The sequence below is a fragment of the Thunnus thynnus genome, chromosome 9 (assembly GCF_963924715.1).
Source record: "Thunnus thynnus chromosome 9, fThuThy2.1, whole genome shotgun sequence".
Taxonomy (NCBI): Eukaryota; Metazoa; Chordata; class Actinopteri; order Scombriformes; family Scombridae; genus Thunnus; species Thunnus thynnus.
The window spans coordinates 31148923-31163472 of NC_089525.1; the positions used below are offsets into that span (position 1 = coordinate 31148923).

Here is a 14550-nt window from a genome sequence, read left to right on the forward strand (position 1 = left end):
TAACTATAAATTTTATCCCGTGGCAGCCCATCCCCAGGAATTACGTCCATGTTGGACACTTCTACACCTCACGATTTACGCCTTGTGCCAACGTTCAATGCCACTGCGGATAGTAGTGTGTCCTTTATGTTTTGCGAAGCACAGAGTGACGGTGTGGAGGTCGGGGCTGGTGGACGGGCATATAGAGAGTCGGACTTTTCACGCATGAAATCAGAGTTTGTGTCTCATCACAGACCTGCAACACTCACCTCTTTATTAACACTTTAACCAGCTGCCATGCTAAGATATTGTAGAATTTTAGTATTGGACATAATCTGGAGTTTTGCAGAATCACTTCCTCTTAACTGCCGTCAAGCTAAAGATATGGAGCACTTTGCTTTTGTCATGGATTCCTGGTTTTTGGACTCTTTGTGTTTTTGTTCTCTTGGTTTCCTGTGTTACACTTCCATATGGTTTTACTCATTGATATGGACTGCCTTGCATTATTAGCTAGTTAGTTTGTAGTGTTGTGCACTTAAGTTTATATTCTTGTGTATTCTTTGCCAGGTTAATGTATGCTGCTTTGTGATTAAGAGGTATCGTGTTTTCTGGGGTTTTGGTTTCCTGTTTGCTCTGTGTTGTTTCCCTCCTATGTTCCTGTGCTCCTCCCCAGCCCGTTTTATTTCCCTTTACACCTGCCCTGCGTCAAGTTCGTTAGCCCTACCCTGCTCTCAGTGTTTTCCCCAGCCTGCTGTTACCTTCACACCTGCCCTGTATCAGCCTCGTCAGCCCTGCCCCGCTCCCTCTGTTTCCCTCAGCCTATCAGCTTCCGGCCTGCCTTTGTGTCTTTCCACCTGTTCCTTCAGCTTCGCTAGGATCTTCTGTTCTGTTCTGTTCAGTTCAGTATTGTTCAGTTTAGCTCTGCCTGCCCTTGAGCCTGAATAAAGAAGTTAATCCTCAGCCTTTCCTGTAGTCGCTTGTATCTGGGTACGTTCCTGCTTCTCTCCACGGCAGCTTTAGCAAGACGTGTTTTAGCCTCTAACTTTATATCAGACTATTGTGTTTCTGATATGATCTGATGACATATCATTGACATCTGCATTAATTCGTATTAACTGTTTTCCCTTAATGAGACTACTGACTACCAAAAGCAGGACTTGAAGCTCTGCATTGTGTCATTCTTCTTCTTACTTTTGGGTGACACCTGCCCACAAACAGAGCAATTTAGCTGTATCAATTATGCATATGATCGAATCTCATAAACATGCACCTATTCAGTGGAAACAAGTAGGGCTGCAACTAATGATTATTTTCATTATCAATTAATCTGATGCTGATTATTTTCTCATTTAGGGATTATAATGAGACATTTCTCACTATTTTCGGACCTTTTACAGACCAAATGATTAGAGCTCACTCATGTTGATGTCTTCAAACGTCCTGTTTTATCTGATCAACAGTCTAAAATCTAAAAGATATTTAGTCATGTGTGAAAGAAAAGCTTCAAATACAAAGTTTGTGTCATTATGAGAGTTTTGAGAATACTGAATACTGAGAACAAATATAGTTTTAATCAATTTTAACTATATCAAGAAATGATGGCGCTTCAGTTAAAAGTTCAGTCAGTCAGGTTTGGAAAAATACAGATTTGTGTAATAAATTTTAAAAAAGCAGTAATGATGCCAGGTGAGGTTACTGTCTTAACAATAAATTCCAGACTTAAATATTTATATATGCGAAAAGTTAAAAGAAGCATCAAAGGTAACAAAAACCTTCTGCTACTGAGAAATTTATTTATTCCATTTTAAATCTACTCTGATGTTCTGCATTTGCACCAACTAAAAGGTTATTATTTCATAATGAGAAGGCTCATGATACTTACAGCTTCAAATACATTCACTACTGAGTTTTTTTTTTACTCACAGAGCCAATTATTTTCAGTCTCAGTGGGTGTCCTGTTTCTCAACATGGATATCTCATTTTGGAAATGACTGAATTTGCAGTAAGCATACACGATTGATTCCAAGAAAAAAAGAAAATAATGTGGAAGACTAATAAAGCCGGGCGATGTTTAAACTCTGCTTAAAGCAAAAATATTCTTTCATCAGTTTAACCTGAGGCGGTGCCGTTCCATTAGCGGCAAAGAGTGTTTCTGATTTCCTTATTATCTTCATCTGAAAGATCATATTATCTAAACACGGACGCAGTCGTGTCCCCCGAAACAGGTGGAGGAAATGATGAGACGATCTAAAAATTAAAAGGATGATGTGGAAAGATGGGGAGCGAGGAAGGAAGAAAGTGAAAAAGAGGGATCGGAGAAGGGGAGGAGATGTTAGACTGGTGGTGAAAAGGAGGATGAGCCAAAAATGGATGGACTGAAGGTGAAGTTGACAGCTTTGAGAGAAGAATGTCATATTTCTTCAAGCACTCACACTAAGCCAAAGTGTAAATCATGAGCGGAAAATCAGAGAGACACAAATGCCAGGCTTTGCTGAATATCAAATGAAGGCAAACATGTTGTATTTTTGAAAAGAGACACCAATGGTGGTTTTGGATTTATACCGCCAGATACTTGTTGCAGTAACGGCCAGTCGCACAGGGTCTGAAAGGCTGCTCAGAGGATCATACAGGAAGTTAAATCAAACTGATAATACTTCTGGTGATGGTGGCACCAAAGTTTAGAGTTTTCTGTACTCACTGAGCCATTGTACTGTACAGAAATTAGATTATTTAACAGTTTCTGAATGAGATTAAATGCAGCAACAATACAAGATTTCAAAATAAGATTCAAAGAGACATAGAGATCCTGGCAGACTGTTTTAAATTCCAGGTGTCTCCGTTCAGATTTTATTCATAGTTCAAACTCTTACATCACATTCAGATTTGTCCAGATTCCAACAAGTCCCTTCTAACTAAACAATCAAATAAGTCGTTTGATCATGTGACTCCAGAACGACACAAAGGAGCGTTTTCTAATCTAAATCTATCAATTTATGACAAGGCTGTGGTTAAAGTCTTTTTAGGTTTAGTTTGGGTTAAAATGATCATTTTGTTAAGGTTAGAGAAAGATGTGGTGTGGGTTAAAGTTACAACTTCCTTAAAGTTAGATCACCTTCATCGTCATGGCTACAATAATAACTACGGGGGTTTAAGGTTAGGGTCGTTACGATCATAGTTACAAGTTTAACTAAAACTGTCTTGACTCGCAGTTGGAAACAGGAAACGAACTGCAGTCTCTCTGTGGTAAAGTCCACTGTTGGGTTAAAGCCTCCATCCACCCTTCCTCCCTTCAATGAGGAAATTTATCAACTTATATACATCATCTGAACCGCACCACTGCTTCGGGTCACAGTTACTACAGCCGGTAGATGGCATCATTCAAACGTAACTATTAGGGATGTGCAGAGAGCCCAGATTTGTATTTGTATCTGTATTTGGTGAGGCAGCAAAATTATTTGTATTTGTATTCGAATAAAAGTGGACAGAGGTTTAAAAATCCTATATTTGTTTTTATTATGCTTTTAATTTTAGAAAATTAAAGTGTTACAATAAGTGTTCATGAGGCGTGTGTCAGTAGCTCAGCTTTATCTCTGGGGAACACTCCAAACTCTGGGAGTGATGTCCAAATTAGGAAATGTGCGTCATGTAGCAGGTGGATGTGACTCCCCTCATTAAGACCTGCTGATAGACGTCACAGCGGAGCAGAGGAGAGACACTGAGATAACGATGTAACCGACCTGCATGCTGGTATTTGACACGGTTTATTTTTCTTCCTGAAAACAAATAATTTGTTTGAAACAAATATTCATAAAAACCCAATATTTGTGCTTTGCCGAATAATGTATTTGTATTCGGGCACACAGCTAGTAACTATATGTTGTTTTTGGGGGACTGACATTATGACCTATTGTGTCGTTTTTTTCTTGGGAGGACGGTCTCACAGATTCATAAAAGCGTGAAGCAAAATAAGGTGCAAGACTTGTTTGTGGTGACCATGGGGACAAGAATCTAACATTGTTGTGTGATTGTTGATGCAGTAAGTTAGTCATAAAGCTGGCAGTAGTTTGCTTTTGAAGGATATTTGACTCTTTCTAGAGACAAACACTTGAATTTGGTCATTTTTATTCTTTCCCGGTGTCACCTTCCTTTTAACTCATCTAACTCACCTTCCTCTTAACCTACGTGTATTGCTTTCTTATGCTGGTACACTGCACACACTGTGTTGCTGCAGTTGAACGTCTGGTGATCTGCGGCTGCCAGAAGCACTGTTAGTCCTTGTGTGGCTGTGAAGGGAAAGTAACTGTGAATGTTTACGCTCGCAGCGTGTTGCTGTAAAAGGAGAGTGGAGGGATTAGAAGGAAGGGAGTGAGTGAATCTCACCTCCTCCTGCCCCTTAAATCTCTGCTCCCGCTTTCCTACAATATGGTTCGATATCCAATATTATATCTTGTAGTTAAAAATCAACAACACTTTTTTTTAAGAATGTTTTTCAGTCTCTATGTTTGGTGCTCGACACTCTTTGCTATCGGCTTTTCTGTGCTTCACCTCACAGCCTTCACCTGTCAGTCAAACAGTGTGAGACTTTGACAGCCGCTGCCTGAGATTTTTCTGTTGTTGTAGTTTGAGTTTCTGTAGGTGGTGTTTTTTTTGTCTTCGTCTTCTCACTGCTCATATTCATAATGTTTTGTTTCTGTTTAGCATATTATTGGATTATCTGACATTTGTACCAAAAATGGCAATCTTAATGAGAAGAAAATAGTCTATTATTTGTCTGTTTTTCATAGTTAGAGCTATGTTTTGTATTTTAAAGTTTACTGATGCACTGTATGGATGAAATGTCCAAATATAAAATATGTTAAAATGTAAATAGAAATATTCTACAGCACATATTTTCTGCACAAGTCATTGTTTGTAAAGGAAATCCTGCAACAGAGATAATTAAATTAACACATGCTGCAGTGGGCTTATTTACATTGCAGTGCAGTAACAGCAACAGTAACAAATGTCTCCTGCTGTAATGTAATGAGAGCCCTGGGTCTCACAATAAACCACAAGAGAACCAAAAAGCAAGATGGCCGACGATCCATTTAATCAAAGACGATCAATGGAAGACAGCCTCATCAATTAGACTTAACCTTAAAAAGACTGGAAACCGGAGAGAGGAGAAATGATGGAAAGAAGACAAGAAGGAGGGATAGAGGAAACAGGAGAGAGGGAAAAAAAAGAGGACGAGACGGAGGAAATGGGAGTGTTGAGCGAGAGGAGAGAGGGATGAGGCGGAGAGGGAGATATGAGAAGACAGGAGGAAAGGAGGGAAGGAGAAAAAAAATGACAGCAGGAGGAGGAGGAGGAGGAGGAAGAGGAGAGTCGATGGGGTTGGACTTGATTTATAGCCGTGATACACTTCAGAGCTTTTAAGTGCTGTCCATATTTTCCATCTGATAAGAAGATTGAAATTATTCAGCCAGGCCCCTATCTCACTGTGTGTGTGTGTGTGTGTGTGTGTGTGCGTGTGTGCGTGTGTGTGTGCTCTGTATGTAACAAGGCACACGCTTTTTTTTTTTCACTGTATCTGGAAGAGGTATGTATGAAATGGCTTCCAGTCTTGTGTGTGCACTTCTGCATGTGTGCACGTGTGTGTGTGTGTCATAAAATCAATACTTTCTTTCATACTCTGTGTGTTAGGACTGTTTTTGTGTGTGCATGTGTGTTTTTTATACTACCTTTATAAGGACCTTGAAAGTAAAGATATACAGTTTTCTGGAACATTTTTGAAAAGTGAGGACGTTTTGTCCAGTTCTCACTTCTTCACAGAGATATTTAAAGGTTAAGACTCAGTTTTAAGTTCAAGGGCGTTTTCAAACCTGTGTTGTTTAGTCCATTCGAATTCGACTCTGGCTCATATTCACACTCGGCACAATTCGTTTTGCCAAATCTGAACACAGCAATCGCACTAACACCCTTTACAGGAAGTGTTTTTCTTTTTCTATGTGAAAAGAAACTGGACCAAGAGGGAAAAACACACCAAGCAATGCAGCGGAAACCGTAATTAATATGTCAGAGCAAACCAACTGTAGGTTTGAAAATGCCTTAAGGTTAGAATAAGGTTTAGGGCTAAGTTATGGTCAGGGACTAAGAAATGCATTAAACCCTGTATCTTTGTGCTTTGCACCCAAACACACTACAAACATATCACCAGCAAGAAAACAAAGGCGCCCTGCAATGCAGCAGAAACCGTAATTAGTATTTCAAACATGGCGTTTTTCTTTTTTGTGTGTATGTGTGGGTGTGTGTGTTGGGGTGGATGGAAGGATAGAAAGAGATACAAAAAATGACAATAGTAGGAGAAAGAGAGAATGAGAGATACAGAGAAATGCTCTCTCTCTCTCTCTCTCTCTCTCTCTCTCTCTCTCTCTCGGAGTCACAATGGACTGCAGCTAATAAATCTGAGTAAAAACGACACCTTAATTCCCTCTTAATGCTTGATTGGGGAAGCAGCGAGGCGTGTGCATGGCCAACCACTCACACTTACACACACATATATATACACACATGGTCGCACGCACGCACGCACACATGAAAGTACACACGCAGTCACAGAGGAGCAGCGTGGAGAGTAATAGGCCGGAGATGAGATGAGAAAGGTGCAGAAAGCGAAATGTAGGAAAAGGAGAGAAAGAAAGAAAGAAAGAGCGCAGGGGTGGGTGGGATGGGGGTGTAAATTGTCCTTGAAGAATTCATGTCTGCTACTGAAGAAAAGAAAGAATAGAAGAAGACAGCGCAGGTTGGAAGTTGTTATAGTTAGATTAAACGGGGGTCAGTCGAGTGACAAACCCGCAGTTTGTAGGAGTTCTACGGTGCGTTTTAGCTTCTTTTAGCTCATAGTTTTGGTTTGACTGAACATTTACTGAACAGTTCAGTTTCAACGCTCTGATCCAGCAGCAGCAAACAACCTCTGATAAACTCACTGTCAACCCTGTCTCCCTGAAAAAATGTTCATATAATACTATAATGCAAAAGTAAATACTTTTTGCAGGAAACATAATGATAAAATGTTAATTAACTTATTTGGCAAGTTGCAAAATTGTTGATGCTGAACGTATGAGTGAATGTTAAGAGACGACATAGTTCTTTCTTTTTCCCACCAAAGTATGATCTACAGACCAACAGTAGCATTATTAAAAACTTTTTATGGTTATCTAAAGGCGCTGGCAGCCCTTGGTTAACGTTAGAGAAAGATGTTTTTGGTTTAATACAGAGATAAAATCTGCAATGCCCCAAAAAGTCTCACATTCACTGCCTGTCAATGCGAAAATTATTTTATTTTAAATTGTGGTCACATTATGCATATTTCTAATACTGTTGTATTCAATAAACTTATCACAACAAATATAAATAAAGTGTTTTTTCCAGAAAACGATCATTTTTGCCCTGGGGTAACTCTATCTCCTACAAATTACATTTACTGTATGTACAACTAAATTGTTTTCCCAATTATGTTGTTTTGGCAAACATAATCACTGCCTGGATTATATTCATAGGCAATGTTTTTTTTTTTTTAACTCAAGTCAATTTTATTCATATAGCACCAAATCACAACAGAAGGAAACGCAGGACTCTGACACCAGAGACTGAGTCGTGTTTGGGGTTTAGTCAACAAAAGCACTTTGGTTCGAGAAATCATGGTTTTGCTTAAATCTTAATAAACCTGCTGTGCTTCAAGTCCCCTGGGAGTCGTAAGTAATTCAGGTTGCAGAAGACAGAAAAAGTTAGCGACTAGCTTGTGAAGAATGTGGAATATATAGCAGCTTAAGAGCCTGATATTTTTCTCTGGAGTTGGTGGAGACCCAAACCAGAGCTAAAACAAGAGTGAATACTGGACACATACACGACCACAATGGGATGATAATGTTCATTTGTCTGTTGGGTGTGTAAGTAGGCAACAGACAATCAATGCATTGCATCATTTGTCATCTATCACTTTTCTTTTTAGGACAGTTTTAATTTCTCAAACAGGAAGTGATGTGAATTTGACTGAGTAGGGCTCAGTGACAGAGAAAACAGACTTATATGTATTTATATAACAAAGCTGTGGATTATTACTTGATTGTCTCTGTGCATGCATCTGACTGTGTGTGCATGAGAATATGGATTTTAGGTGTGTATTTATATATTGTGTATGTGTGTGTGTGTGTGTGTGTGTGTGTCTGTGATGTGTGTGTGTGAGTTGTGTCAAGGCTTTTCGTCTGGAGGTGGATCGTTCATCTCCTCAGCGGCGACAGCAGACGTCAACCTCTGTGTGAGTGATGGCTCTGAATCTGAAGTAATCAGCCTGCTGCACACACACACACACACACACACACACACACACACACACACTTCGAGCTGTGCTACGGTCATCTGAAAATGGATTTTCTTGTGACATATAATTTTTGTTTTTTTGTAGTTTTGGGTTCCCACAACAGTTTGATGGGCTTCACTTTTGTTTTTCCATCTATTTATAAGAAAACTAAACAATATCTGGTCATGATGTTTAGTTCCTGGTTTATGTTTAAACTTAGAATTAAGCATTTTTCTTGTGTACCTGGATGTTTTTCCAGCTTAAAGTGGAGGTTTGGATGGAACATAATGCAAGGAGAGACCATTCAAAGTAGCCAACATATGGAAGAAGAGGACAGTTTTATATGTTTTATATGCAGACAGAAAGTCAAAGGCTTATGATTGAGTATGAGGTGTCTGTTAGGGGGAAAGAAATAAGAAAAAAAAGATTTTGAGAATAAAGTTGAAATATCTGGAGAAAAATGTTGTAATGTTTGGATTATAAGGTCATAAATTTGAGAATGAAAGCATAATATTACAAGATAAATCGTAATTTTGCAAGTAAAATCATTGTATATATTATGAGCATTAAGTCATAATATCGCAAGAAAAAAGTTATGTTTATAATATAAAAACGAATCAGTCTGCAAAACATGTTCACATCTTTCTTGTCCAGATGCTGAGTCCATGCTGGGTTTCTACTTCCCAAGGACTCGACAATGTTACACGTTACTGCAAATAACTTCTAGCAGTTTACAAGAGTCATAAAGCCTTTAATCTTTTTTTGATGCAACGATTTTACTCTTGAAAATGTCAGATTTTTAATCAGAAAAATTTTAAAACTGGTACTATTTCTAGAAATGTTTATGTTCAATTACAGTAAAGCAATGTAGTAGCCACAAAAAAAAAATCCAAAAGGTTAAAAAAAAGCAAATCGGCAATCTGTAAATTGCACTTTTTAATAAATTAAGTTAAAGGGGACCTTTTCAGGTCTGTATTTATACTCTAGGGCTCTACTGGAATATCTTTGCATGATTTATGTTATACTGGCTCTTTATGCAGCCCCTCAGTTCAAACCTCTGTCTGAAACAGGATATCTGCTCTGGGGGCCACGTCTACAAACCATGAAACAAACAATAGTGAAGGATTTCACTACTTTTTCTGTTCTTTACTCGAAATGATAATGTCTCAACTACAATTGTACATGTTTGAGCTGAAATCCGATCCAAAATATGACAATAAACAATGTGAACAGCCCACGGAACAACCTTAGCAAGCAAGGCTACAGAACAGACGGCCGTTTATGGGCGTAGCAAGGTAGAAAAAAACATTACAAACAAAGAATTCAGAGCAGGCTGAAGGCATCATAACAGTATATAAATAACAGAACACCATGAAAGGCATAATAACACTACAAACATATTTCAAATGATGAATGGAGAAAATGACATGGAAGTCCAGTGTGCACATTTAAGGTTAAACCTGTGACATGAAAATGAGCATTTAGGGTTAGGGTTATGGTTAGGGTTAGGATTAGGGTTAGGGGTTAGGGTTAGGGTTAGTCACAGTAATAATTTCATTGTGACTGTTAATTTCTCTTCTAGGTTTTTGTGCCTTCAAGTTTGGAGATAATATTACTGTTTTTGATGTCTCAGTTTGTCTCAGTTCCTTTCTACACAAACGCAAAAAAATAAAATGTCCCTCCCAAACATCCACAGCTCTATTTGTGCCTTTTCTGCCTATTGTACACTGGCATCTCAGGCTGATATATATATATATATATATATATATATATATATATATATATATTTATATATATTCTGTTTTCTCTGGAGTGTAAGAATTGTGGACTGGCGAGGTGGACTGGACAGATGGTTTTCAGCCACACTTGGAAGACCTGGAGGGAGAAACAGAGCGTGGCGGCCGCCCCCGTCCTCGCCCGTCCTCTGCTAGATTCTCCTCGCTTCTCTCTCTTTTTTTCTTTTTTTTTCTGCTGCTCTCACTTATTTCAATTCTTCAGCTACTTTCTCACATGACTTGCTGTCCTTTCTCCCCAATTCTCTTTCATTCCCTCTGTTTTCATATTTCCAGCACCATGTATTCTCTTAATCCTTCTCCTCTTTCCTTCTTTTCTTTCCTCTCTGCTATTCTCACCTCCTCTCTTTTTTATTTTCTGTACTGTTATTTCTTTTTCTCTCTACATCTGTTTGTTTTTCTTTGCTCGGTGCCACCATCTTGCATTTCTGTTCTACTCTGATTTCCAGTCTTCTTCCATCTTAACATTTTTCCTTATTTTATTTTTTAACACTTTCTTTTTCTGCACTCTTATCTTATTTTTTTCCCTCTCTTTTTAATCTTCTGCTATGTGCATTTTCTTTCATGTCCAAAGATGTCTTAAGATGTACACTGGGGCTCATTTTGATTATTATTCATTATTTTTCATGCACATGGATAAAAAAAATCTTCAAAAACAAACTTTCACATCCCACAGTGTTTTCCTCTTCACTGAGCCTTACTGAAAGTTTCATGACAGTGGAAGGAAAAGAGAAAACATATTTGGGGAATACTGTATGTATTTCCATTTCTCCGTTATTTCCACATTTCACACAGTCAAATAAAATAAAATCCTGTCTCTGACTCATGCACCATCTTGGTCCTCCAGGCATACATTTTTTGAACGTCTCCTCTGCTTAATTTCAAAGTGTGTGATTGCCAAGTCTTAATTTAGATAATATTCTCTGGTCTTCATATAGTGAGATCCATTCTTCTCTCTTCTCTTTGCCTTGAGTCCTGCTTTGTTTTCTTTCTCTCTTAACCTCCTCTATCTCTTCTCTCCCTTTCCCTTTTCTTTCTTTCTATCTATCTATCCCTCTTTCTTCCCTTTACAGTGCAAAGCCCGGAGAGAAACTGATAGAAAAAAAAAGATGGATGGAGGCTTGAGAGAAACAGAAGAGAAACAGGATAGAGAAGAAGGTACAGAGACAGGGATGAGGAAAAGATACAGAAAGGGCAAAAATGAAGAAAGTACAGTATCATTCTTTCATTCTTCACATTTCTCAAGTCCACAACAATGTTACCGTGCTGCATAAGAAGTGTTTTGTTTATTAGCGAGCCCCCAAAGTCTTGTTTTATTAAAATAAGTGAAACAAAACAAATGCTATATTTTACAAGCTCTCTCTTATCTGATACCCAAGCGGCAACCTCCGGGGCTTTAAAGTGAAGCCAATGCAGAAGTGCCAAAGTGCAGTTCCCTGAATGGCCACTTGAGGCTCCAAAAGTGAGTCAATCCCCATAGACCCCCATGTTAAAATGCCCAACTTTACAGCAGAAATAAACATGTTTACAGCCTGGTACAAGAAACGGTTTTGGTCTCTATAATTAATTTCCCCTTTTAGTTTTATTAAGCGGTAAAGTTATGCATAATGAAGGACATGGCTGCTTTGAGTGACAGGTCCGCCAGCCGCTAGGTGGCTTGTTTCAGCCATTCGGCCCGCCTCTTTGCCCATTCTTGATTGGCTGGGAGTTAGGCAGAGTCATGCACTGCCAAGATGGCGACGGCTGGAGCGGCTTGCTTTGAGCTTCAAAACCGCTCTTCAGAAACCAATGGGTGACGTCACGGTAACTACGTCCATACATCTATGCTGATACCCCTATCTACAGAATGACATCATTGGTCAGCGCCTTCCAACACCATCACAAATGGTCGTCATATGTTACCAGAATCATTCATGTGGTGTATTATTCTAATCTGTCACCTCTATGGTTAAGATTTGGGAATGTTTAGGCACAATAAGTACAGGATGATAATCATTTCTCATGGTTATTGTCAGGAAACAGGCATTGTAGGTGTTTCAGTAAACCACCAATGCTGCTGTTTTTCTAGTGAAGAAGTTCCAGGAGAGGATGATGTAATTTGGTACTAATTTTAAGGGAATTGGATTGAATTATACACTACAAAATAATCAATTCCTATATTTCCCTGGAGCGTCCTTCAGGTTGTGGACAGCAGGTCAGCTGAAAATGAAAAGATGTGGATTTTGTCCACAGGCAGACAGTGTATATGGAGAATAAAGTTTCCAAGGTGATAATAGATGCATATTTACTTGGGTTTAAATGGTACAGTTCTATCAGGGAAGTTCCTCTGAAAATCAACAACTGCTTTAAAGTCAACACAACTAAAGAAAGGGGGTTGAAACTTTGTTGCTACGTTCCCTGTTAAATTCCATCGTTCTTTTCGGGAACATTTCCAGGAAATCGCAGATTCATAAAATAATGAGTTACTACCAGTGTCTGAAAGATTTTAGCACAATAACCTCAAACTGCCAGAAGCCATATTTCCGTCTTTGTCTCGCTCACCTGTGTTGTAGTGCTTGGTGCAGTAGCGCAGGTCCTTCTCCTCTTTGAGTATGAACTGAGGTAGCGTCAGGCCGTCGGCCACCTGCACGGCGCCCTTCTCATCCCACTCGAATATGAGGTCGTTCATGGTGTAGCCGACTGGCGGAGAGAAGAGAGAGCAGGAGGTTAGACTGTCTTCATCAGCGTGTTGGTCGTTTATTTTATTCTTTTTTCCCCCTCGAGGAGGAAGCTGAGCTCTCTGCGTCTGGTTGGATGGAGTGCAGGGTCACCTAGTGAGAGGTTCACCCCCCCTGCAGGGTTTGTGTGTGTGTGTGTGTGTGTGTGACCAGTTCAACACAAACTGGAAATTCTACTATCTAGCACATCACCACCACCATGTCATGTGTTGTGGTTACTGTAGCTCACAGCAATGTCCACAGCTGTAAAACAAGCGCGGTACAGTGAATGTGGTCGTTTGTAACAGCAGTGAAATGTACTCAAAGTATCTAAAATGCTCTTTGTAAACACGAGTGGAATTTAGCTCAGATTTTTTTATGCTAGATGAAGATGAATAAGGAAAGACAAAGGAGCCAAAGAAAAGGAAGAAGAAAATAAGGAAACAAATAGAGAATGACTGAAAAGATAGAGGAAGAAAATAAGGAAAGACAGAGACGAAGATGAATGAAGGAATGAAAGTGATATAAAGAAATAATGCAAGACAGAAGGAAGAAGTATGATAAATAAGCAAGAAGGAGAGAAAGAAAAGAGGTAAAATGAAAAAGCGATAAATGAAACGATGTGGAAAGGAATAAAAATAAGGAGAGAATCATGAAGAAAGAACATAAAAGGAAAGAAATTAGAAGAAAAGGAGGAATTATTACAGTAATAATGATAGAAGGAAGGAAAGAATGAAACATGGATATAATGTGATATTTTATGAGCTAATGTTGAATATAAAATATCTGCCAGTTTTATACATTTAGCAAGCAATAAGTAATTATTTTTCTGAAATGTAAAGAAATATGGAAAAGTCTCCAGTTTAATTGAAAAATTAAACTAAATATCTTAAAAATTATGAAGTGAAAACTTGACTTTACAACATTGATTTGCTGCTTTACCTGCTCGCTGTGATCGGTGGTTTGAGTGACACGGAGAAGAGGAAGTAATACCAGACTTTAATTCATAGTTTCACATAAGGATAAATTCACATCTGACCGGAGCCAATATTAATTACGAGGTTAAAAATGTGATCGTGTCAGACGCTGACGTTGCGAAGCCCTTCTGATGCCGTGAAATCAGACCTGACGCCACATATCAGTAGCGAGTATCGTATTGTTCTTTTCTTTGTTTTCTGATCGCCGAATCTTTGTAGCAGCACTGAGCTCTTTGAACTTCAGCTCCGGTTTTTGTGATTCCGCTCACGTCCGTTCGAAGAATGAAAAGGCCACAGAGAAATCTATATCATATCTCTCACCCTGCCAGCTGCTCAGTGACTGATCGACCGATGCTCTCCATGTGCCCCTGACTCAGAGAGAGAGAGAGAGAGAGAGAAAGAGTGTGTGTGTGAGTGTGTGTGTGTGTGTGTGTGTGTGTGTGCATGCATGTACTCACAGCTCTCCAGCTGCATTATGCAGGTCTGGACGTCCATAGGGAAGTTCTTCAGATCCATGGGACAGGCCAGGACCAGTGTTATTCTATCAAAACACACACACAGAGAGAAACACACACACACACATACAGTATCACTTAGTATTAAGAGGATTATCTGCAGCTTTATCAGTGTTACTCAACCAGCCGGTGGCAGACCACCACGCCGATCACACACACACACACACACACACACACACACACACATCAGGACGGGTTTGAAATTGATAACATTTTATGAATTTGTATCAATTTATCTGCCTGACTGAA

The 14550-nt window shown here is 39.1% G+C and overlaps 1 protein-coding gene across 1 annotated transcript in view; it reads right to left on the reverse strand.

Annotated features, from left to right (window-relative positions):
• The window catches only part of glra1 (glycine receptor, alpha 1), a 100397-nt gene that overhangs the window by 27644 nt on the left and 58203 nt on the right, over positions 1-14550 (reverse strand). Inside the window, exons 4-5 of the mRNA XM_067600044.1 lie at positions 14245-14327; positions 12655-12792 (exon numbers count right to left, since the gene is read on the reverse strand). Coding sequence (XP_067456145.1) covers positions 12655-12792; positions 14245-14327 — 221 coding nt within the window. The remainder of the gene's footprint in view (positions 1-12654; positions 12793-14244; positions 14328-14550) is intronic.